This window comes from Protopterus annectens, chromosome 6.part0, assembly GCF_019279795.1.
Source record: "Protopterus annectens isolate FY-2018-M chromosome 6.part0, PAN1.0, whole genome shotgun sequence".
Classification (NCBI taxonomy): Eukaryota; Metazoa; Chordata; order Ceratodontiformes; family Protopteridae; genus Protopterus; species Protopterus annectens.
This window is the reverse complement of record NC_056737.1, coordinates 872,127,398-872,154,284: the sequence shown is the minus strand read 5'-3', so window position 1 is coordinate 872,154,284 and position 26,887 is coordinate 872,127,398. Positions and strand designations below refer to the sequence as shown.

The window sequence follows — 26,887 nt, the reverse complement described above, 5'->3', positions numbered from 1 at the left end:
GATTCCTCATATTTCTCTTCTGAGGATTCCCTTTCTGATGTTTCTTAAATGCCATCCCCTCTAGGTTATGCTTCCCCAAAGGATGACTCTACTGAACTGAAGCAGATTCCCTTGGAGAAACCATCTCTTGGATGAGAGAGTTGTTCATATGGGACTCTACTGAGATGACAGTAGTCTAAAAGAGCAGTATTATGAGCTTCTGCAAATGGATACTCATTTACCATCTGCCATCCCACCAGTACTTCTAGCTTTCTTAGATGCCTTCAATGCAGCATCTAAAAGTCCTGATTCCCAACCCCCTTCCCGTAGTTGCCCTGACAGATTTTATAAGGTCCCAGAAGAGGCAAAATTTCTGATAAAAATGTCCTGTTGCAGATCCTGGTACTAGTTTGGTTTCTGCTGACAAACCACCTGTACTGTTACCCTCAACCTCTTTCCATCCAACAAATAAGGACAGTAAAACTTTGGAGCACTTGGGAGGGATGTATACACCTCTGTTACCTTGGTCTTTAGGGCCATCAACTACCAGACTCGCATGTCTTAAGTATTCTTTGGCCCTTTTGTCTCCGGTTTCAAAACTCTTGGTTGTTCTCCCAGATTCGCCCACTAAGTTCCAAATCTCTAACTTGATCACCCAATCCTTTCAATTAACAAGACACTCGATCAGATGAAGTTATGATGCTGCAGAGGCCTCGGCCAGATATGCAGCTTTGCTCTGAAGGTACTCTCGGCTTAGGCTTCATCCCCTTCCTGACAATATCAGGGCTAAACTTCTTGATGCCCCCATGGACAATAGTGCCATCTTTGAAGCCAAATTGGCAGAACTTCTCAAAGCCCTTCAACAAAAGGGGAAATAATTATTACAGGGTTTGAAGCATTTGTGTGCGTCACCATTCCCTAAATTCAGCAGAAATTGCCCCACTAAAGCACAATTCATCAGGAAACATTCTGCTCCTACTCCTCATACTGGGGCTAAGAAGAGCTCCAGGAAGCAACAGACACCTTCCAGGTCTGCTTAGACTACAACCCTGAATACCCCCTTTCAGGACAAGGCAGGTAGTCTGTGACTACTTGCCTTCACCACTAACCCTTCGACTCCATACCCCTTTCCCAGACGTTCTCACTGTTTTCCCATCTGAAAGAGCATTACCTAGGATAAGAGCATCTTACCCATCATAGAACAGGGTTAATGTGAAATTGTTCAATCTTGCCGTTTGTTCTTACACACTGGTTCGGAGCCGATCCTCTGCTCAGAGTCGGCCGCATCACTAGCTCGCATCTTTGAGAAAGCTCGAGGCACAGTAATATCCCATGATCTTCCGGTGCTAACCCCCAGATCTAGTTTGCCGCTAGCAGCAGATCGCATCGAGAGGCTCGGGCCAGTAGAAATTTTACTATTTTTTCTTGTTATATATGGATAATATTTATATTTCTTATAATCTTTATCATAGCATTTGATAGTTTTATTATATAGTAGTTTGACTAGTTTAGGTAGTTTGTTACCTTAAAATTCTTAGTAAGGGCCTTAGGCCGTTTTTTGTCTAAGAATTTGCAGTATTTAAAAAGTTAACTTTTTCTATTTTTCACAAAAATATATATATATCTTAGTGTGCTGTGGTGTGTTTTACATTTATATATATATCTCTTATATTGTAGTATAGAAATTTTTCTATATGGTGCTGTCTTTTTTTCTACTTAAAAAATGTCAGAAAAGACCAAAAGTGGTTTTAAAAGGTGTCAGTGTGGACAGAAGATGTCCATTACTGACAACCATTCATCCTGCGTCTACTGTCTTGGCCCTCTCCACTTGCAGGAAGACTGTTCCATCTGTCATTCCTTTAGTGGGAGGGTCATGCTGGAAAGACGCAGGAAGTTGGTGGACAGAGGTTTGATCAAACCTGAGTTTCAGGAGGCCCTGGACACGGCTGAACAGGTTTCGAAGTCTTCGAAGGGTTCGAAGTCTTCAAGAGTGTCGGAGCCCAAGTCATCGGCTCCGAGCACCTCTTTTCAGATTCGGACACCGGCTCCTATGACTTCGGTGCCGGGTGTCGAGACCTTATCTCTGCACGAGGCTCAGGTCTTGGAGCCGGTATCAGAGGTACCACCGTCTACTATCCTTCGCTCGGTGATGGCTTCGATCCCTTCGACCCGTTCTTCGAGGCCACTTTCTGACTCCGATGTGGACCGAGTGGTACAGAAGCATATGGAGAACTCGGCTTTGTCAAAATTAATCGAGGTTTCATCCCAGCTGGTTTCGAAACTCGAAGCTATTCCAGTTCCCTCTACACTTCCTCCTCCGAGACCCGTCGAGTCATCGATGTTAGGAGTCGAAGAACTGATGATTGTAGAGCCCTCGGTGCCATAGCCTCCAGTAGTGCTATCGGCTCCGTTGACCTCGATTCCTTCGGAACCAGCCGGAGAGTCTCGGAGCCGAACATCTTTCCTGGGTTCCGGGGGGGATAGTCGAACCGAGATTTCGGTTCCGACTCTTCCTCTCGGTGCCTTGGCTCAGATCAGTTCGGATCCGTCCTCGGTGTCGGAGCCCGTGGTTCAGATTCCGGAGAAACGACCTCCTTCTTCGGATCGGGTCGGATCTTCGGGTTGGGGCACCGGTGCCTTTGACATCATGAGGAAGGTCTTGTCGGATCAGACACATACTTCATCGGTATCTTGATCTCCTTCCCCAAAAGGTCCGCGTTCTGCTTATGTGCTTTTGGTACCTACTAAGTGTCGAGACCCAATGCCTCAGAAGTCCCCACAGGGAGACTCTGGTTCCTCAGATGCATCCCCAGAAGCTCCCGCTGAGGATGTTCCGAGGAAACGACTGTGCAAGAGGAGGCATATAGATTCCCCACAGGAATCTCTTACATCTGATGCCGATTTAGATGAAACAGAAGGGTCCCCATGGTCCACCTCTGAGGATGTCTCGTTTGCAGACATTTTGGAAATCCTGAAGCAAAGAGGGGACTGGCAAACCCTTACCCCTTCTGCGGATGAATCGGTTTTACTGAAGGCATTTGGGACTCAACCTTCTACCTCCTGGGTGACTCCACGCTTAGACGATCTCATGGATCTAGTAGCTCGGAGGGCTTGGGAAACACCTGATACAGTCCCTCGTAAACCCAACAAATACATGACAGCTCCCCAAGATAAAGCCTATTTTACAAAAGGAGTTCCCGTAGACACTATGGTGGTGGCGGCGGCCACTAAGAAAGAGATGTCTGAATCGTCTTCCTCTGTCCATCCTCCTAATAAGGATTCTAGGACAATGGACAGATATGGAAAGTGCATATTTAGTTCGGCGACTTTTTCCATCCAGTAGCTCAACTACCTTACACATTTCACGCGTTTACAAAGAGATCTCATTAAGGAATTAGGAGATACTCTCCAGGGACACACAGATGCTGCTGTCGCCGAGAAAGTGACAGCGCAACTTAACACCCTAAATTCCATAGTCAACTCGTCCATGAGGCTGATTTCATATGCAGCCGAAGGATCGAGTAGAGCAGCAGCTTCAGCAATTGCCCTGAGAAGACAGTCTGGTTGCGCTTATGCTTCTTTGTGGAAGCCTTTAAGTCTTCCTTTGCCAATGCCCCCTTTGATGGTGCCTCCCTCTTTGGGCCCAAAGTAAAGGAGACTCTCTCGATGTGTGAACAAGAAGGGAAGACCCTGTCTGCCGTAGGGGTCCGTTTTTTCCGTTCCATCTAGACCCTACCCTAAAGGGCAACGAGGAGGAAAGATGTGGTTCCGAAAGACTCTGGGATCTTTTCAACACACCCAAAGTGACGGTCCCTCCAGAGGCAGAGGAGGGGGAAGAATCGGAAGACGCCGCCCAGCCGGCAGAGGGGGTCCTCAAAATCAGGGTGTCAGAGAGACCTTCTCTGGAAAACCCTTCCAGCACTCCTGAGTGCAGGCCCGGCTGTCCTACTCTGGAGGCAGTCGGGGGGTCGCTTGGCTTTATACGCAGAGGCCTGGCTAAATCTTACATCAGATTACTGGGTAAAAAGCATAGTTACCAGAGGCTACAACATCCTCTTCATAAAAATACCACCAAACTCCAAAAAAACTCCCAGATGTTCCACCCAGTCTGCGAGACCAAGCAACCATAGAGATAGGAAGGTTGCTCGAAAACAGAGTCATCCAACCAGTCCCAGAGGACCAAATAGGATATGGAACTTACTCAAGGTTCTTTTTAGTTCCAAAGAAAACAGGGGACTGGAGGCCAATTTTAGACCTCAGCAAGTTAAATACCTTTGTGAAAAAGGAAAAGTTCCGGATGGTCACGCTTCAGTCAATCCTCCCTTTTCTGCAAAAGGGCGACTGGATGTGCTCTATAGATCTCAGACGCGTACTACCATATCAAAATGGCCAGGGCGTCCAGAGATCACTTGCGCTTCTGGCTGGGAGCCAGTCATTTCCAGTTTCGCGCTCTGCCCTTTGGTCTCACCTCAGCCCCCAGGGTGTTCACCAAATGCATGGCAGTGGTAGTGTCTCACTTGAGACGAAAGGGATTCCGGGTGTTTCCTTATCTAGACGACTGGCTCCTTTCCGCCACCACCAAGTGTCGTCTTCTACAAGCCAGGGACTACACCATCAGTCTTTGCTCTTCACTAGGCATAACGGTGAATTTTGGAAAATCTGTCTTATCACCGTCACAGCGTATCTTATTTATAGGAGCACAGCTAGACACTTCCCTGGCTCAAGTTACTCTCCTCCCATCAAGAGTATCAGACCTCAGGCATCAAATTTCGCTCTTTCTTCACAACAACAGAGTCCCTGCACGACAAGTATTAAGAGTGCTAGGCTTGATAGCAGCATCCCTTCTTGTAGTTCCTTTAGGCAGGATGCACATGAGGATCCTTCAATGGATGCTATTCGCCCAGTGGTCGTATCTACAACTTCCACACTCTCACGAAATCTTGATCATGAATTATTGCAAGAAGGATCTCTTGTGGTGGATACACAGTCAAGAGCTAACACTAGGACAACCCTTTGTATTACCCAGTCCGGTAGCAACTCTAACCACGGACGCTTCCCTGATAGGGTGGGGGGGGGGTTTCAGGGACAAACAGTCCAAGGTCAGTGGTCCAACTTGGAGTACAATCTGCACATCAATGTTCTAGAGCTGAGGGCAGTGTTTCTAGCATTGCAACACTTTCACAAGTCCTTACCTCGGGGAACAGTGACAGTTCAGACAGACAACATGTCAGTGGTCTGGTACATAAACAAGCAAGGGGGAACCAGATCTTACCCGTTATGCAGAGAGGCCCTCAGAATTTGGCAATGGGCAAAGTCCACTGGATGCTTTCTGATAGCAATGCACATCCCGGGGACTTCCAACGTAATCGCAGACTGATTGAGCAGAGCCATCCTGTTCCCTCACGAGTGGTCCCTCAAACCTCAAGTGGCGGAAGAGATCTTCCGCAGATGGGGCCAGCCTTGCTGCGACCTGTTTGCATCCCCTTTGAATGCCAAATGCAGAAGCTACTTTGCCCTGTTACCCCCCCCCCAGGGGGGTGTCCCCAGGGACGCACTGGTATATGATTGGCCCCCGGGTCTCCTTTACGCTTTTCCTCCTGTTCCACTAATTCCCAGGTTTTTGCAGAAAGCCAAACGTCTGGACAGGACCATAATACTGATAGCCCCATTCTGGCCTCGACAAATCTGGTTTCCTTTCCGTCAATCCCATCAAATGGAGTAACCATGGATACTGGACCCGGAGCCAAACCTGTTGACACATTCGTCGGGAGTTCCTCACACCTTCCTCAAGTCCCTCAAACTGACAGCTTGGCTGCTCCGCTTCCCATCTTAGCCAGGTCGGAGTTACTATCTCCTGCAGTACAACAAATTATTGTATCTTCTCACAAACCATCTACAAGAAAATTGTACATCAGCAAATGGAACCGTTTTGCGCACTGGGCCTCCAAACAAGGTATAGATCCATTTGGGGCCCCAGAACACAAGATACTAGATTTCCTCACCTCACTTTTTCAAGAAGGAGCATCAACATCCACTATAAGGGTTCAACTGGCCGTTATATCCAATTTTCATATTGGCCGTAAGGATGGTTCTCTTATGTCCCACAGGCTTTGTAAAGCCTTCATGAAAGGTACTTTTCATCTCCGTCCCCCTTTTCGTAATCCAATAGCACCTTGGAATCTTAATCTCATGCTGTCACAACTCATGTTGCCCCCTTTTGAACCAGCAACTACAACTCCGTTAAAATTTCTTTCGTGGAAAACACTTTTCCTGCTTGTCATCACTTCCGCCAGAAGAGTTTCAGAGTTACAGGCTCTATCTATCCGACCCACGTACATGGTTTTTCATCCGGATATAGTAACCTTGCGCACCAATCCGTCCTTCCCTCCGAAGGTTTGTTTAATTCAGAACATCAATCAGTCTATTGAACTGCCTACCTTCTTTAAAAATCATTCCAATAAGCTGGAATACACATTGCACAAGTTGGACGTTCACAGACAACTAAGATTTTACTTACATAGGACAAAAGAGTACAGAAAGTCAGATCAACTATTTCTCTCATATGCTGACCAAAGAAAAGGACAGGCAGTAACGAAGGTTACCTTATCCAAATGGCTCTCAGATTGCATAAATTTCGTATATGCTGAATCCAAACAGCAACTCTCTTTCAAACCCAGAGCTCATTCTACAAGGGCGATTGCTACCTCTTCAGCCCATACCACTCGTTTGCCCTTAGATACCATAAGTGCAGCGGCAACTTGGGCAAAACCACATACCTTTATCGCCCACTACAAGCTAGACAAGAGCTCCAGGGACAGGGCGACGTTTGGTTCCACTATACTCAGGAATGTTCTCTCTTGAGCCACCCGGGAAAAAGGAGTTAGGGACACTACCCGTGTGTAAGAACAAACGGCGAGATTGAACAATTACACATTAAGAAGTTATGTCTTACCATAACGATCCATGTGAATTGTTCATCTCGCCTTTGTTCTTACATTTCCCCCCTCCATCCCCCATCCTACGGTCTGGGAGAACGGTTTTCAATTAGATTCCTTTTCAGCCTTTTCTAGGTTTGGTTGGCATGTTATTAACATCAGTAATGGCATCTTTTATCCTCTACCTGGCAGTAGGGTTCCAGACAATTTGTAGTATTATTTCATAAGTGTTTTAGGCACATTTCTAAGAGGGATTCTTCTGGTATAGCAAACTAGATCTGAGGGTTAGCACCAGAGGATCATGGCATATTACTGTGCCTCGAGCTTTCTCAAAGATGCGAGCTAGTGATGCGGCCAACTCGGAGCCGAGGATCGGCTTCGAACCCATGTGTTAAGAACAAAGGCGAGATGAACAATTCACACGGATCGTTATGGTAAGACATAACTTCTTATTTCTTGAATTGGATCATCCCACCCCCTCCTTAAGGGGTATCCTTCAGCCACCGAAGGACCAGCTGCCCGCTATTCCAAACAGTCTTGGACAACCTCCTCTTCTAAGGGACTATCCAACCAGTCTCTCCTTTAGAAGAGGGAAAGGGGTTTTACTCTGGACTTTTCCTGGTTCCAAGAATAGATGGCCCATGGAGACCCATCCTGGATCTGTACCACCTCAACCTTTTTCAAGTAGCTGCTTTCCGTATGCTTACACTCCAGACTGTATTTCCATTGTTAGTGCCCTAGGCATTTCTGGCCACCCTGGACATCAAAGATGCATATCTGCATATCCCCATAAGGCCCAAATACAGGTAATACATATGCTTCTGTGTAGGTTCCTTACATTTTCAATTCTGTGCTTTACCCTTTGGACTACCGTCTCCAGACAGTCCTTGGAGGCCTCTTGGATGGCTGTTGTAACTGGATCTGTGATAAGAAGGCACGCTTGGCTCAAGGGGCAAGGTCTGCCTGACCATGTTAAAGCAAAGTTGTTGGATGCTCCTTTACAAGACGACAGTATTTGGTAATAATGCTGAAGAAGTTTTGAAAAAGATGGAAGATAAAGCTAAATCAATGCGAACTGTGAAAGATTTCCTACAAGTGCAGCCACCCAGGTTTAGTAGGCACTGGCCTACTAAGAACTGGTCCTTTCCAATACCCACTAGAGCCGCTCAGGTCAAACCCAGGCATTCCAAAGGCTCCGGGTTTCAGTCGCAAGGAACTTTTAGAACAAAGCAATGGGGTGCCTCCACCTCCAAATCTGGAAGCAACAAAGCACCTTCCTATGGTAAACCGTCTCAATGACTTTCCACTGCATTCACCAAGCACTTATCTTTTGGCTGCACCTTTGGGGGGAAAACTGGCACTTCATGCACGAAACTGGCAACTGATTAACCCAGGACAAATGGGTTTTAAATATAGTATCCCAGGGATACAGATTTCATTTCCACACATTGCCAATCCCAAACGGATGGCCAGATCTGCCTCCAAATCAGTGGGCAGAGGGCCAGAAACAAGTTATGTCCCTCATGAATATGGGGGCTATTCAACCAGTACCAGAAAAGGGGCAAAGTTTTTATTCAAGACTTTTCCTGGTACCCAGAAAAGGCAAATCATGGTGTCCAATTCTGGACGTATGCATTCTAAATACATTTCTGGACATTCCAAAATTCAAGATGCTGACTTAACAGTTGCTACCTATGCTAGGCAAGGATGCTTGTTTGGTAACTCTAGACTTGAGGCTTACCTGATAATCCCAATCAGGGAATCGTGCAGAAGATACCTCCGCTTCAAAGCAGCCTATTTGCATTACCAGTTCTCTGCACTGCCCTTTGGCTTATCTACTGCGCCCAGGGTCTTCACAAAGTGCCTGGCACCAGTAATTGCATTTTGCAGGCAAAGAAATATTCAAATTTATCCATACCTGGGCGATTGTCTAATTCAGGCAGAAAACAAGGACACTCTTCTAAAACATCTGACATTTGTAAAAAGGCTTCTGACTTGTCTATGGTACACCATAAATGAAAAGAAATCACAACTGGTACCCTCTCAAATAATTACATTCCTGGGTGCAAGCTTGAATACAGCTGCTCAGATGACTTACCTTACGCCAGAAAAACAAATTCAATTGATGACTTGCTTCAAACAGGTGGCCAGAAACATCCGGCTATCTGCAAGACAAATTCTGCAGGCCTTGGGGTTCGTGGCCTCCTGCATTCTTCTAATTCCATATGTAAGACTGCATATGAGGAAACTTCAATGGTACCTAAAAAGCTTATGGAGTCAACATTGTCACAGCCTGGAAACAATGATTCCTATCATTCCTTGCCTGCAACTAGAGTTCCTGTGGTGGGCAGAGGCCTGCCACCAAAACAAAGGACTGTCATTCATTCCACCCCCCTGCCTCCTTAACCCTGACTACAGATGCATCAGACTATGCTTGGGGGGGTGCATCTGGCAGGGAGATGCATTCAGGGCCAATGGAGTCCAAATTAAATGCACCTACATAGCAATCAGAAAAAGATGCTAGCTGTACAGAATGCTCTGACAGCCTTCAAGGACGATCTTCATCCAGGAGAACTACTGATAGACAACACCACAGTTATGTGGTACATAAACAAGCAGGGGGTACACACTCCTACCCCCTTTGCAGACTAGCCATGGCATTGTGGAACATGGCCTTGACTTATCAAATACATCAAGCGTCATTCCTGCCAGGAAAGCAAAATACTCCGGCAGACGAACTAAGCAGAAATCTTATGGACCCACACGAATGGATACTGGGTACACAAATCTTCAGCTTGTTGACACGCAAGTGGGGGTGCCCAGACATAGTTTTGGGGTGAGGCAAAAAGATCTATCAGTTGGACAAATTCTGCACAAGAATTCATCACAAAAAACTTGGAGAGTGGATGCTCTATCCTTTAGCTGGAAAAACCTATCAGTCTATGCCTTTCCCCCTCTGCCTCTGTTCTCCAAGGTCTTACTAAAAGTCAGGCAAGAAAAAATAAAAATGATTCTGATTGCTTCAGACTGCCCTCACCAACACTGGTACCCGCTGATGCACAATATGTCACACCTTCCTCCATGGTACCTGCCTCAGACACCTTACCTACTGTCTCAGCAGAACTGTCAAATTCTGCACACTCCGCTCCAAACTTTGAATCTTGCAGCATGGCTAATCAACTAATTTCACCAGTTGCATCTCTCAGCAAACCTGTGATGGATGTCATTTTCGAGGCTAGAAGGCCTTGTACTGGAAAATCTTATGCTGACAAATGGAAAAAAATCTGTGCCTGGAACACCAAGCACAAGGAATAAGCACAGCAATGCCCAATATTCCTCAGATTCTGCAATATATAACTGAGATGCTTCACAAGGGCCTACCTTTTTCTTCCATAAAAATCCATGCCTCTGCCATTTCAGCACATTACAACACAGAGCCCTCCCCTCTTTTCTCATCCTCTGCTAAAGCAGTACCTCAGCACGGCCAGAAATTAAGACCTCCCAGGTAAGCACCAACTCCTGCATGGGACCTCAATTTTGTTTTGGAAAAACTCACTCTACCTCCTTTTGAGCCAGCTGCTACTGCGGACAGTACAGTTGTGTACACCTACCATAAATGTAGATGTTTGAGTGTCTTCACTGTTGCAGTCATGACTGTAGGGGTTCTCCCCTGCTGGCAGGCAGCCCTCGGTCGGCCAGAATCCCAAAGTCTGGGTCCGGCGTCGGCTGTTCAACCATGCTCCCTGACTTCAGAGCGCCAGGAGTACAAAGCTGACAGCCGACGCCATCTTCTCCAGTTTTTCTTGCCCCAGATGTCAGGAGTCCCAAAATGAAAAAGGTGCCATAACCTTTGCAAATGCACCTCAGAAGAATGGTGAAAAAAGGAACTACACAAAAGTAAACATAAGGGGGGACGGGAGGGAGGGAAACCCAGACTGCAACAGTGAAGACACTCGAACATCTACATTTATGGTAGGTGTACACAGCTGTACTATGTTCATCGTGTTTCACTGTTGCAGTCATGACTGTAGGGTAGAATCCCAAAGCTGAAAGAAAGGGAGGTGGTCATAAAGAAGAATGGGCGGCTCGAAGGCCTTGCAAGACTGCAGAGGCAAAGCCTGCCCTAGAATTAGAGTAGAGAGGTAGATTGTAGTGCTTAGAGAAAGTATGCACTGAACTCCAAGTTGCAGCTTCCAAAATGTCTTTGGTAGGAACTCCCCTGAGGAAGGCCGCAGAAGTGGCAGCCGCTCTGGTGGAATAAGTCCGTATACTCCCTGGGATTTGCTTTCCATGGTGTGAATAACAAAATCTGATTCCATGAGCAATCCATTTAGAAATGGTCTGTTTTGAAATTGCTTTATTTTGGGAACTTGAAGCATAAGAAACAAACAATTGTTCTGATTTTCTGATGTCCTTGGTTCTATCCAGGTAAAAACGTAGTTGTCTGTGTACATCCAAGGAATGTAAGATCCTTTCCCCTTTATTTTGAGGAGTGGGGAAAAAGGTTGGCAAGTGGATAGTTTGATTTAAAGCCACTTTGGAAACCACCTTAGGCATGAAGGTAGGATTAGTCCTCAAAGATACCCTGTCTTGATGAAAAATAATATAAGGTTCCACAGCCATAAGAGCTTGTAACTCTGAAACTCTCCTGGCAGAGGTTAGGGCTAACTAGATAGCTGTCTTCCAAGATAAAAGCTTGATGTCAGAAGAGGCAGCAGTCTCAAAAGGAGGCAAGGTTAGTTTTTCCAATACATAGTTGAGATCCCAAGCAGGAATGGGAGAAGATCTAGGAGGTCTTAAGTTCTTAGCTCCTCTGAGAAACTGTTTCATGAGCTGGTGGGAAAAGATGGAAGGGTCTGTATTATGAGCAGAAATAGCAGAGGCATGTATCTTAATGGAAGAGAAAGAGAGACCCTCATGTAAGAGATGTGTCAAGTAAAGTAAAATTAAGGTAATGTTAGAAGAGGATCAGAATCCTGAGCCTGCATCCAGGAACAAAATCTTTTCCATTTTCCTGCATAAGATTTTCTAGTGCTAGGACGTCTGGCTTCTAAAATGACATCCATAACCTGCTTGGGTAGGAAAGAAGAAATCAAAGGCCCTGGATTAACCAGGCCACCAGGCTGAGAGTTCTGACATGAGAGTGTAGAACCTGACCCTGATGTTGGGACGGAAGGTTCGGAGACTGAGGTAAAACCCAAGGAGGCACCAGACATAGGTTTTTTTTTTTTTAGAGTTGGATACCAAAACTGCTGAGGCCAATTTGGAGCCAGCAAGATTATCATCTTGGGCTTGTCCTGTTTTATCTTCAATAAGACCCGTGGAAGAAGAGGAAGAGGCGGAAAGGCATATCCCGAGAGGTTTCTCCAACTGAATGACAGGGCATCCACTTTCCAAGCTTCTCTGTGGAAAGACCTGGTGCAAAAATTCTGTAGTTGATGATTGAGATGGGATGCAAAGAGGTCTATGTGAGGACATCCCCAGACTGCTGTTATCATCCTGAATATGTTGGTGTCCAGCATCCGCTCATGTGGATACGAAAGGTTTCTGCTCAGACTGTTTGCCAGGAAGTTTTGTTTCCTCTGGTAGAAACTGAGCTTGAAGATCCAGATTGCAAGCTAGAGCTGTGTTCCATAGATCCATGGCTAGTCTGCAAAGGGGGTAGGAATGAGATCCCCCTTGCTTGTTTATGTACCACATAACTGTGGTGTTGTTTGTCCGTATTAGTAGTTGTCCTGGTTGTAAAAGATTCCTGAAGGCCAATAGAGCTTTCTGAACGGCTAACATTTCCTTTAAATTGATATGCAGGTGCTTCTGATCCTTTGTCCAAACGCCCTGCAGACAGTTGCCCTGAAAATGGGCTCCCCAAGCATAATCCGAGGCGTCCGTGGATAGAATCTGAGTGGCAGGAGGCAGACGGAAGGGTTTCCCTTTGTTTAGAGCACATGCCCTGGACCACCAAAGAAATTCCTTTTGAAGGCAAGGAAGGACGGAGATCAGTATATCTAAACTGTGGCAATGCTGAGACCATACACTTTTTAGGTACCACTGTATTTTCCTCATGTGTAGTCTTGCATATGGTACGAGAAGGATGCAGGAGGCCATGTAACCCAAAGCCTGCAGGAATTTCCTTGCAGATAGTCGAGTTAAAGTTGCCAAGGTTTTGAAAGTTAAAGCCAGCTGTAATTGTTTTTTGGATGTCAGAAATGCCATCTGGGTTGTGGTGTTTAGAAGAGCACCCAGAAAAGTTATCTGTTGTGATGGTGTCAAATTTGACTTTTTTATGTTTACAGAGAATCCCAGGAACTTGAGGAGGTTCTGTACAAATTCTAGATGCTGGAGTAAGACATCCTTGCTGTCTGCCTGAATTAGACAATCGTCCAGATAAGGGTGAATTTGAATTCCCTTGAGTCTGCAGTAAGCTACTACTGGAGCCAGGCATTTGGTGAAGACCTTGGGCACAATAGACAATCCAAAGGGCAGCGCAGAGAATTGAAGGTGCCTCGATCCGGCCTTGAACCTGAGGTATTTTCTGCCATCCTGCCTGATGGGAATCTGTAAATATGCCTCCTTTAAATCCAAAGTTACCATCCATGCATCTTTGGACAGCATTGGAAGTAGCTGCTGTAGAGTAAGCATCTTGAGTTTTGGAATCTCTAGAAAGGTGTTCAAGAACGACCGATCCAGAATGGGTCTCCATGAGTTTTGCTTCCTTGGGACTAGAAAGAGCCTTGAGAAAAAAACTTTTCCCATCTCTGAAAGTGGAACCAGTTGTATGGCATTCATAGCCAAAAGAGCTTCCACCTCGTTTAAGGCCTCCGTCCATTGATGTTTTGGAAGGTCTGGCCATCCTCTTGGCCTTGGCAAGGAATGAAAATGGAATTTGTAACCTCTTAAAACCACATCCAAAACCCACTTGTCTTGGGTTATTTGAGTCCAATTTTAATAAAAAAGAGAGAGTATTCCTCCAAGAGGGGCTTCCAAGCAAGAAGTTCCTGTATCCCAACAGAGGGAGTCATTGAGTTTGTTTCCTTTGAGTTTGTGACCTGTCCTCTCCTCCCCTAGGGGTGGATGCAGTCCACTGTCTTGGTCTATAAGAAGCTTGTGTTTGAGGCCTTCCTCTGGAGCGTCTATATCTACCCCTCTGAGGCCTGTCTGAAGTGGGAAAGGACCAATTTTTGAAGGCCAATTCCTGCTTAAATCTAGGTGGCTGTACTTGTAAGAAATCTTTAACTGTTTGCATGGATTTCGCCTTATCCTCCATCTTTTTAATCACCTCTTCAGCTTTTGATCCAAACAAAACATTACGCTGAACAGAAGCATCCAATAATTTAGCCTTTACTTGTTCAGGCAAATTTTGTTCCTTTAGCCATGCATGCCTTTTAATGACTGTGCCAGAGGCCGCAGCCTTACAAGAAGCCTCCAAGGCATCAAATCCACAGTGTAAACCATGCTTCCCAACTTGTTCAGTGGCATGCAATAAGTCATGTAATTCCTTATCTGCACAGGCAGAAATGGAAGTAAGCTTTTGTTTTAAAACAGACAAGAGAAATAGCTGGTATTTCAGCATATGAAACTGACAATTTAAAGCCCTAATGGACAAAGTAGCAGAAGTGTACACCTTTTTGCCCTATCTTTCTAAGGATCGAGAATCCTTTTCAGTAGGAATGGGATTTTTGGCAGAAGCGGCCTTAACTCCCTTAGGACCCTGAGAAATGGTTTCAGGGTCAGCAGAAGGGTTCTTGTATAAAAACTGGTGGGAATCAGGAACCCTGTAATATCTGTCAGGCTTAACGGGAGCGGAAGGAGAAGAGTCAGGGGTTAAGTTAGCCTCCGAAAAGGCATCATCCACAATATCCAAAACAGGAGGAATAGCCAGGGGTCTATGTTTGGGAAGAAGAAGAAAATCCCTCAGTCTTTTCTTAGATTCCGAATACTCCTGTCCTCCCCAGTGGAAATGTTCCCTCATTTCATGCAAAGTTTCCCCAAAAGAGAAATCCTTGGGGAGAAGCTGAAGGAATGGATTCCTCAGCATCATAATCCTCATAAGGAGGGAAAGGAATATTCCTGGTCAGAAGAAGAAACGGAGGAAACAGAAGCCTGATCAGAGGAATCATAATAAACATCCTGCCTTGGCCTTTTATCTGGAGGGGGATGTGAACCCCTAATCATAGTAAGTAAATCCTCCGCCATCTTGAGTAATTGTTTCTGTGACTTGGGAGCCGGTTCAGAAGAGGCCTGTGTTGCAGTCTTTGATTTAGAATGAGTCTTTGCCTTTGCCTTTATTAGAAGCTGAGTAGGCCTAAAAACCCCTTCGGAAGCCGGTACCTGCACAGCGGCTCCGGACCCATCCGAAGGAGCATTGTCCGAAGGTCCTGCAATAGAAATATTTAAAGGCCTGGTTGGCTCCTCATGAGAGTACGTTTCGGCCATCGGTTCTGAAATGGCCGACGACAAGGGCTGCAAAAGCACTTCACTGACGACGGCCGAACCTGAAGCTGGCTCCGTTTGTGCGCTATCTTCAGATTTGGACCTCGGAGGCCTGTCTTTATCCTTGCGACGTTTGTGAACTCCGGTAGCCAGAACCGTATCCAACGACATTTTGTAGTTAAAGCGCCTACCAAAGTAATGAAAAGCAAAATCGTACCTTCGCTTAATTGTACGTTGATTGAATCTAGCACAAAACCGACAACTAGCTACGTCGTGGTCAGGGCCTAAGCAAGGAATACAGTAAGAATGAAAATCCTTATGAGGTATTTGCTTCCCACATGAAATACAATTATTAACTTTTTCTGACATCGGAGTGGAGCAAGAAAAGTTTTCCCAACGGGGTACTTAGCTTTGAGTGGAGAAGAAAATCTTCGGACTGAAGTTTATCAGAAAAAATAGTCAGGAGTCAGCTGACTGGCACTTGCGAACTGTTATCACCGCACGGCAAGAAAGACTGGAGAAGATGGCGTCGGCTGTCAGCTTTGTACTCCTGGCGCTCTGACGTCAGGGAGCATGGTTGAATAGCAGACGCCGGACCCAGACTTTGGGATTCTGGCCGACCGAGGGCTGCCTGCCGGCAGGGGAGAACCCCTACAGTCATGACTGCAACAGTGAAACACGATGAACATCTAAATTTTCTCTTGGAATACACCTTTTCTTTTAGCAGTCACTTCAGCTAGAAGGATTTCAGAACTACAGGCTCCTATGGCAGTGGAGCCTTTCATTATTTTTTACCCGGACAGGGTGGCTCTCAGGACCAATCCATCCTTTATTCCTAAAGTGGTATCTAGTGTGGCCCTTAATCAGACCATTCATCTGCGAACTTTCTTCCCAAATCCACAGAGCAAAGGTGAGCCGATTCTGCATTCATTGGATGTACACAGATGACTAAGATTCTACTTAAACAGGACTACATCTCTATGAAAATCCGAACAATTACTGGTGGCATTTGCTGCAGGGGCAGAGGGAAAGGCTATTTCAAAGCAGACTATTTCAAAATGGATAAGCCGTTGTATTCATTTCTGCTACATGCACCATGGTAAGTCTGTTCCCAAGGGGATCAGATCCCATTCCACCAGAGCTGCATCTACTTCTGCAGCCTTTCTCAGAGGGGTTCCTACCAGAAACATTCTAGAAGTGGCTACCTGGAGCTCAGTTCATACGTTCACCAAACATTACCATTTACCTCTCTTTAATTCCAGAGCAGGTTTTGCCACTGCTGTCCTGCAGGGCCTTATAGCTGCTCCTAATGCTTCATCCTCCCAACCATAGCTTTGGTATTCTACCCAAATGTAATGACTGCAACAGTGAAACACAAGGAACATAAATGTAGATGTTCGAGTGTATTCACTGTTGCAGTCCGGGTTACCCATCTACCAGCCCCCTGTTTTTTCTTTTACTATACCTCTTCTTTCTTTTACTATGCTCAAAAGCCTTTTTGGTGTATTTGCTTTTATTTGGAGGTTTATTTGTTGTGTTTTAATTTTCATGCATATATATTTACATATATTTATATTTTGCTCCCCATTTGGGGGCACCTGACATCTGGGCAAGAAAAACTGATGAAAATGGTGTCAGCTGCATTTTTTATACCCCTGACGACCTGACGTCATGGATGAAGGGACAGCAACCGAGGCAGGACCCAAGACTTTGTTAATCAGGCCGACTGAGGGCAGCCTGCCAGCAGATTTCCCAAATGTAATGACTGCAACAGTGAATACACTCTAACATCTACATTTATGGTAAGTGTACACAACTGTACTTTTCCCTCTCTGCAACCCCTTTTCTCTTCCTCTTTTCCTTGTTGTTCTCCTTTCCTTACAAGGGACATATTGGTATTTATTTTCCAGTGGGGTTCTACCACCAGAGCCTGGCCTCCTACTTTGGGGGCTCCTGACAGGGTAAGGCAAGAAAAACTGATGTCATGGCGTCTGATGCCTTCCCTTATACCACTGACAACCTGACGTCAGTCCTCAAGTGAACAACATCTGATGCAGTAATACTAATTCTCTGGTATTCAGGCTGGCCGAGGGCTACTCTGGCAGGGATAACCCAAATGTGATGACTGCAACAGTGAATACACTCTAACATCTACATTTATGGTTAGTGTACATAACTGTACTTTCTCCTCTACCCTAATCTGGTTTGAGTTGTGTTTTGCTTTTTTAGACTGTTTCTGAGAGTGGTCGTTCCGTCTGGCCATTCCCACCCTTTCTTTATTTTAATTCAAGTGCGTGTGTGTACGCACACGCGACGATGAAGAAAGCAGGAGGAGGAAGCATCCGTTAAGTAGAAAAGTTCTGTTTTGTGTGTGTGTGTGTGTGTGTGTGTGTGTGGGTTTTTGAAGAGTTCATTTTTCTGTTGCAGATATGGAAAAAAAGTTATGGTTTAAGAAGTAAGTGGCTTGCAGGCAGACATTGCCCCAAATAAACACAATCATTGTGTTTGAGTGCTGCCCAGCTGGAAAAGGACTGTTCAGTATCTGCCATTTTTGGATCCTGAGTGCTCAATGAATGTCTGGCTAAGATGGTACTGAGAAGGATGCTTCCTCCTGGTTTCGGCTTTCTGTTCTCCCAATAAGCAGTCCGAGAAGAGGGAGAGAGAGGAACCCCAGAACAAGTACCCGAAGTCCCATTCCAAGGAGTAAGGGGGTCTGCAGGTCCATCTTCTCTGCCAAATATCAGCCAGAGCCAAAAGTTTCACAGACCTTCATCACCTCTGGCTCCTACACCATGAGGTCCAACTCTGCTTGTTCACCCCTGATCTCCTGGACTGCCAGTTTCAGATGCCCAAGTCTCCCTCCCTCCCTTCAGTATTCCCAGTCCCTCCCTAGTGAAGGACTCGTCAACTTCAGAAGGGTAGGTTGCATACATCATTTTCACAGTTATTTCAGCAGTATTATCCCAAGAATCCCCTCCCCCTCTTCTCCACAGATCCAAGCGTCCCCTATTTGGATCTGTTCCACAAATCCAACCCAGATATTTGGAATGCATGGCTATGCTAAAAAAGGCCCTTCTGGTCATTAGCCTAGTACCTACCTACCTATAAGCCTGTGAAGCCTTCCAAACTGTCGTCTTCTGCAAGGTCCATCTGATCTATTGGCAACATAATGTTGTCAGCCTTGCAATAGCATATTCAATTCTTTTTGCAGGCCCATATTCAGCTAAGAATCTTCCTAGCCTCCTCTGGTCCATTGCATGAGATTTCAGCTTTGACTGATTTTTCTTCCCAGTCTCTTCATCTGCAGTGTTTTACAGGTCAAGCAGTGCTGCCATCCCCCATTGGTCTGACCACTTGGTTGAGTCATCCATGCCCTTGGGAGCCTCTGCACATTTTTGACAGTTCGATTATCTTGGCACTGAAGCAAGGTGAATCGATGTCGGACAGTAGTGTTTTTCTCAGCTCTGAGCAGTGCCTGGTCCGGTTGTCCAGCTTCAGGGACTGTGGACAAGCTGCATTTGGATCCTACTGTTTTCCCATACTTCTGGCTCTGTGAATGTGCACCAGCTAGCTCTGTGACAGCATTCACGGCCCCCTGCTTCTTCTGGGTCTCTTCTGGACTCTCCAGTCAGAGGAGGAAACAGTAGCTGTAAGAGGAGAGCACATGATTTTTCCTTATAAATCTTTCACAAGTACACTGTCCTGTACGAAGGGGAGGGCTCCCCAAAATCTTCTTACAGTGACACTTCTTTCAGCAGTCTTATGGAATTATTGAAAGTGTGGGGTATGGACCATATAAGCCCCTTCCCCAGAGGAGTTGGTGTTTCTGAAGGCCTTTGACACAGGTTCATCCACATTATGGGTGGTCTTCCTCTGGGTGCCTTTCAAGATCTGGTGTCAGAGGCCATGGAGTAAAACCCGATGTGGTGGAAGCCGTCTGGGAAGGCAGATAAATTTAGCACTACCAAAGGTCCGACCCCACTAGAGTAGGGATCCACCAGCTGATGTGGTCGTGGTTGCAGCTGCCACGAAAAAGGATGTGTCTGGAAAGCTTGTTGGTCCACCCACCCAAAGGGAGTCTCATGCACGGGACTGCTTGGGGAAGTGCCTGTACGCTTCTTCTGTCGTGTTGTGTGATCTCAACTGACTTGCTCACTTGACATGACTTTAGCTTGATCTGGTGTCTGAAGTGCCAAACTTGCTAGAGAGACAGCAGTTTCCGAAGACGCACAAATCTTTGAAGGCTCAGTTTTCAGCAGTGCAATCTATCATGATCATTTTCATGAGACTGCTGTCCAGTTAGATTAGTGGAACATGTTGCATAGCAGGCACTTGCATTGCCATAAGCTTGCATACCTAGACACTTTTGTGCAATTTTGCAGACTGTTTTAAGGTGTCCTCCTTCAATGCTCCATTTGATAATTCTTCCATTTTTGACCCAAAGGTCAGAGATCTTATCCAGGAATAAAAAGAATGGAAGGAGTCTTTCTGCTGTCAGAATGCTTTGCCACCCCTCAACAGTCCTACTCCAGAAATGGGACAAGAGCCTTTCTTTTAAGTAAAGTATGGCAGCCTTTCTAGGACACTCCTGGGCAAGGGTCCCACCCACGGCACAGGAGGTAACCATAATGGATGCTGCCCACATGGCAGAGGTGGTCTGCAGAACCAAGGCTTTCACAAAGCCTTTTCAGTGCACCTGACGTGCCGCCTGGCTACCATGCTCTGAAGGCAGTTGGGACTCGCTTTGTTCATCTCCCAGAAGCTTTGGAGGGCATCACCTAAGATGCATGGCTGTTGAGAGTCGTGTGCAGAGGCTATGCTATTCTCTTTCAATTTACTCCAAAGGAATTCCAAAAAAATCTTCCAGAAGTGCCACACAGGCAGCGAAGGGATATAGCAGTGTAAATGCAAAAACTAAGAAAATGCCACAAAAAAGTATGACTGTTCCATTCTCTTTAGAAAGTCGGCACAGCACACGCTAGTCCAGAGTGAGAAAGACTGGTAGAGACTTGTCTGCTGTCAGAATCCAATTCTCAACCACTCAACGAACCTTTTCAAGGACTCAGAGGGGCAAATAAGATCTATTCCCAGGATGCACAGGACTCGCCTTCCCCCACAGGCAGAGGGGTATTTGATAGACACCGATCCCGAGGCAGAGGGGAGTCTGAGGCATCAGGAGTCTCAAGATTTTTTCTCTGACAGACCTGCACAGCAGCCCTGAAGGGCTGCCCGGTTGCTAGTTTCTGGAGGCAGTCAGCAGCCAACTTTCGCTACACCCAATGGCCTGGGAGTCCATTACAAATGATAGCTGGGTGTTGCAGATCATATCCAGTGGATATTCAATCCCCTTCATTCAACCACCTCCCCTCCCAGACACCTCCTGGATGTTCCACCTGAACAAAGGGAGGAGGTAGCGCTGGAAATTGCCAAGCTGCTTGAAAAGTGAGTCATCTTGCCCTTCTCCCCAGACCAGTCCGACTTGGGCATCTATTCCAGATTCTTTTTAGTGCCAAAGAAGACAGGAGACAAGACCCCATCTGGGTCTTTCCACCTTAAATCTATCAGTTGCGAAGACAAAATTCTGGATGGTCACTCATTTATCTATCCTGCCCTTCCTGCAGGAGAATGACTTGATGTGCTAGGTCGACCTTCAGGATGAATTCTGTCGCATCAAAATGGACAGATGCTCATGAGTTTCCTCCACTTCTGGCTGGGGGCAGATCATTACCAGTTCAGAGTGCTACCCTTTGGTCCCACCACAGCCCCCCCAGGGTGTTCATCAAAGTGATGGCAGTGGTAGTGGCTCACCTGCGGCTGCAAGGACTTCCAGGTCTTCCCCTACCGGGATGATTGGGTCTTTTCTGCCCCCTCCTGGCAATGACTTTGCCAAGCCAGGGATTCCTTTCTCCAAGAACCCCACCAGTTGGGCATAACCATAAATCTCAAATTCCTACTAACTTCAGTTCAAGTTCTGGATTTCATTGGAGCTCGATTGGACACTATTCAGACCAAGGTACTTCTAACCTCAGACAGACTGCAGTCCCTAAAACATGTTGTATATATCCTTCACAATCAATCACCAATAGCAGAACTGGTCTTGTGGGTATTGGTGTCCATATCGGCCACGATCACCCTCGTGCCCAGGGCCTGGTTGCACATGAGCGTACTTCAGTAGACCCCTGCTGTAATCCAACCCTATGCTCATATCTCTGACATGCAGGGATTATCTTCTTTGGTGGATTCAATCCCCAGATCTTCTATGTTGTTGCCCCTTTATTCTTCCTGCCGCTTTGACCACGGTGGCCTCCCTTCTCGGGGTGGGGAGACATTGCTTGGGAAGGACAGTCCAAGGTACATTGTCTCCCCATGAGACTTGATTGCACATCAGCATCCGTGGAGTGTTGCTAACTCTCCATGCCCATCTTCCTCTAGGGGTGATTGTCATCCAGACAGACAGTGTGCATGTAGTCTGGTACATCAACAAGCGGGGGGGGACCAGGTCTTATTCCCTGTGTCGCTAAGCCGTGGGAGTAGGACATCTCCACCGGCCATTTTCTGGTAACAACGCACATTCCGGGGAGGTCCAACAGTCTAGCGAACAGGCTCAGCAGGTCTCTCCTGACTCCTTACGAGTGGTCTCTGAATCCTTCAGTGGCGAAACAGATCTGTCTAAAGTGGGGTCAGCCTTAATGCGATCTCTTTGCCTCTCCTTCCAATGTCAAATGCAGCAACCCTTTTGCTCTGAACCCCCCCACACACACACAGGGGGAAGCACCCAGCGATGCCTTGGTTCATACTTGACCCTCTGGTCTTCTGTATGCTGTATATTCCTCTCCCTCTGATCCCGAAATTCCTTCAGAAAGCTTGCAGGCTGGGGAGCTCCATCATCCTCATTGCCCCATACTGGCCTCGCCAGGTCTGGTTCCCTTCTTTGTGGTCTCGTGTAGTGTCCCCCCCCCCCTGGACCATTAGATCCAGCTCCGGATCTCATCTCTCATCCATCATCCCTCAAGGATTCCTCACCCAGATCTGGTCAGTCTGAAGCTCACCGCTTGGCTGCTTCAGTTCCCATGATAGGACTCCCGGGTTATCTTCACTGGTCAAAAAGATATTGGTTGCAGCTCATAAGTCTTCTACCAGGAAGGTTTATTCCAGCAAGTGGAAATGTTTCTCTATTTCGGCATCTCAGTGTGATCTAGATCTCTTTACTGCTCCAATTCCGGCGGTTCTAGAAGTTTTGGCAAGCATTTTTCATTAAGGCACCAGTTCTCTTACAGTCAAGATCCAACTGGCAGTTATGTCTAACTTTCATGTAGGCAATGACACTGCTTCTCTAGCTTCTTGTAAGCTTTGCAAAGCCTTTTTGAAGGGTACCTTTTTGCTTCATCTATCAGTTAAGTACTCAACGACTCCTTGGGATCTTAAGCTGGTCTTGCAAGTTCTTGTCGTCTCCTCTTTTGAACCTGCAGCTTGGGTGGATCTACAGTTCTTGTCATGGAAAACGGCTTTCCTGATTGCCATTACATCAGCCAAAAGGGTTTTGGAACTTCAGGCGTTATGTCAAACCTGCTTGTATGATCTTTCATAAGGACAGGGTGTCTTTATGCAATAACCCCTCTTTCCTTCCCAAAGTGGCTTCAGAATCAGGTAATTAATCTCCCTGTTTTCTTTCTGAATTTTCAGAATAAGTGAGAATGCAAATAGTTGTTGGATGTTCATAGTTATGTTTTTGCTTGCATAGGACTAAATCTTTCTGCACGTCTGACCAACTCTGTTTCCTATTCATAGATCATAGGAGGTTACTAGGCTATTGACCTTGAGGCCCTTTAACACAAGCCAATATTTAAGCCAAATCAGCACCATTCTAAGCCCTTTTTAGGGAAACCTGTATTGAAGGTCACCATTGCTAGTTTCATTTCTTAGTGTATTATTCTGGCATACTCAGCTAGAGGTTTACCCCCACCAGATCATATTAAGGCACATTCGACTAGATCTGTGGCTACTTCAGCTGCTTTTTGGTCCAGAGTTTTATTTGATTGACATTTGCTCTGCGGCCACTTGGGCATCTTTGCATGCTTTCATTTCGCACCACAAGTTGGATATTCTTTCCATGAACAGGGCATTCTTTTGCTCCGCCGTGCTCTTGAATTTCCTTCCATGAGGGCTTCCCAGATGTTTGGTAACTGAGCACTCTGTCCCACAGGTTGAAGAACAAATGAACACAGCTTCCGATAAAGAAGGGTATGTACTCACCATAACTTTACTTCTGAGTTGTTGCTCTTCATTGTCTTCAACCATCCCTGCCTCTTTCCCCCTGGCTTACATGGGCTGTGTGGTGGTTTGGGCAGAAGAGACATAGTCACTACATTGGCATACCTCTGTTCTCCTCTTCATGCTTCTAGAGACCTGATATTATGGGATAAGGTCTTTGGTCAGGTTGGGATGCTATAGATGGCAGCAAACTCTATCTGAAGGGAGGAGAGAGGCAGGGGCATTATGGGTAGGGGAGGAGCTTGGAGCTCGGAATATGTGCTGGAAATGTGGACAAGTCGGATATGTCCTGGATCCGAGTACCCACAGGTTGAAGGCAAATGAGCAACAACTCAGATGGAAAGTTATGGTGGGTACATAACTTTTTAGTACTATTTACCCACCTCATTTGTCAGCTGGCAAGTGATTCTGAACTATCAGCTAGATTTATGACTTGGACCTTGGGTACTTCACCCCTGTCAGTGTAGATGAGTCTGATTTTTTTTTTCGACTTATTATAACCTTATATATGACTGGGTTGTGGCTCATCACTTGCTGATCAATAGTTCCTTAAAGGAATGTTAAAGCTCTGACTCCTTTAGAGGAGCCCCTTTCCTTTCATTGGACATAATTTAATGATAAGCAGACTTTCTTTGCCTTAGTTTGAGGCTGCTAGGTCAGTGGTTTTCAGTCTCATTCACTACAAGTCTCATTGTTTTTTGGCTACCACCTATGTCTTTGGTGTCACATATACAGAACCATATCCAGTCTTTCACGAGGTTCTGGTGTTCCTCAGGACTATTCCACACTACTTTCCAAAGTTTATTTCTGATTTTTATTCCCCCATACATTTTGGTTCATATTCATTTCCTTTGCCAAGACAGAAAGTAGAGAAGAGGCCTTCAAACCCTGGGTATCTGCCATTTTCCTAGGTGTGTCTTGAAGCTGAGGCATGGTTTCAGGAATATTGATCTTTGCTTTTAGGATGGCATGTATTGCAGCAGCTAGTTTTACATGCTTGGTTCTCTATTCACTTCCCAGCTGTGATACCTTTTCTTGGAGTCCTCATGCGTGTTCTGTTATCATCTGCTCTCATTTTCACACACATTGCAAAGACATAACAGTGAGTAAATTAGTGAACCTCTAATTTGATTGCAGGTGTATGCGCATCATGTGACAGACTGGTTGGTACCCATCTAAGATTAGACAGACTACATATGGAAAAACTAGTGGGTACCTAAAGAATTTATGGTTCAACACAGACACAGTTAGAAAACAGAAACACTAATTCCATGCTGCTTAAAACAGGAGTTCCTATGGGGGCTTCCAGGCATGCCAGGCAAAACAGCAGGCCTACCTTCTGAGATGTCAGCCAAAGCCACAGACCCATCAGACAGACGCAGACCTGGCTGGATGGGGGCACACATGCTACAAATGCAGCAAGGATTATGACACAGGATCAACTCTCAACTCACATCAAAATAAAAATCTAAAAGGCAGTAAAACAAGTTCAAAAAAATTTCTCAAAGAAAGCCAGTTGATGATAAGGACAGACAACACCACAGTCATGTGGTACATCAACAAACAACAGAGGCACTCATGACATCTTCAAGACCATCTCAAAAAAATGGGGATTGCCACAGATAGACCTATTCGCATCACACCTCTCAATCACCAGCTCAAAAAATTCTGCACACACATAGCCACCCACATGGGAAAGTGGACTCACTCTCCCTCCTTCAACTGGAAAGGCCTAACAGCATAATTCCTCCACCTCTTCGCCTTTACTACATTAGGTACTAGGAAGAACAAGGATGATAACTTGAAAGCTCCAAATGAAAGCTCCAAACTGGCCAACTCATCATTGGTACCCACATGTCTCGATGTCATGTGGCTTATACTTGATGCTCTACCTCTGATGCTCAGAATAACTACACTAAAAACTCAATAAATCATAAAACCAAACACTGCAACTGATGGAACATCACATAGCAGCAGCTAACAAGAAGGAACTATGCTGGAAAAATGGAAAAGGTTTGTCATTTGGAGTAATGAAAAAGAAAAAAAGATGTGTCAAAACATAGATATGCTCAACATTCTGGATATCTGGTTGAACTCTTCATTCAGGTGTCCTCTACCTCTCTATCAAGATACATGCATCAGCTATTTCAGCAGAATACAGCTTTGATCACCTGTTTTTTTCAGCATCCTTGTTTAGCAGTTCAGGCAAGGAATCAAGTTAAAAAAGAATGCAAGGAACCCACCATTACCAGCATTATTGCTGTTTGTGAAAGAAAAGTCTATCACCTCCCCCTTGAACCAGCAGCAGCAACCAGCAGCCTACAACACCTGTCATGGAAACTGTGCTGGAATTACTGGCAATTACTCAGCATGAGGGTTTCAGAACTAAGAACCTTAAATGGCAGTGGATCTCTTCCCAATCCTCCCTATGAGTAGAGTAAGATATTTATGCCATCCCATATAACATCCCAAGGTGGTATTAAACCAGGCAATCCACCTACCTACTCTACCTCCCTTTCTTTAACAACCCACAAACAAAGGGGAAAGAATACTGCATACCTTGGACAGATTACTTGGCTGCTACTACTTGACACAGCTACTATTTGACAGAGAAACCAACTTTTGTAGCCTATACAGCCACTACCACAGCCTTCTTACGGAGAGTGGCAACCAAAGACATTATTGAGGCGGCTACTTGGACCTCCTCGCATACATTTCAAGCATTATAATTTTTCTATATTCCAGATTTCTCTCCCGTTGCATGCTTATGGCATTATACAGTGTGTACATAATGTTAAAACACTGCGTTATCAGAATATGGTCAGTCACATTGACCAATGGGGTGAGGTAGTAGATATTTCTTGCTGTAAAGAAGGTGGAAATTTACTTTTAACTATTTGTGGTGGTTGCATATTTGTTTCTCAGTATGTTGGGCATACCTAACAAATTTTGACAAAAATATCACCCAATACAGCATTCTTTCTTGATGTTAAAAATGCGAGATGTGGGTAGTAAGACTGCTTGGATGGGAAAAGAGCTGTTGTGATTAATTTCTTTTTTTCTTTGTAAACAGATCCACTTTTTGTATCAGTATTCTCTCCAGTTTTTCTTGGATATTTATCACAATGCACTGTATGAAAATTCGCATCTGAAAGGAATTACTGATCACACACAACGCCTGTCTCTAATCACAAAGGATCTCTTCCAGGTAAATACCAGATAAGTGCCCATGTTTTACTAAAGTTATGCATTGTATGATGCTTATTGCTATG

General features: G+C 45.6%; 1 protein-coding gene across 1 annotated transcript in view; it reads left to right on the top strand.

Annotated features, from left to right (window-relative positions):
• The window catches only part of DYNC1H1 (dynein cytoplasmic 1 heavy chain 1), a 3,754,902-nt gene that overhangs the window by 3,115,158 nt on the left and 612,857 nt on the right, over nt 1-26,887 (top strand). Inside the window, exon 73 of the mRNA XM_044073590.1 lies at nt 26,689-26,823. Within this exon, the coding sequence (XP_043929525.1) occupies nt 26,689-26,823 (135 nt within the window). The remainder of the gene's footprint in view (nt 1-26,688; nt 26,824-26,887) is intronic.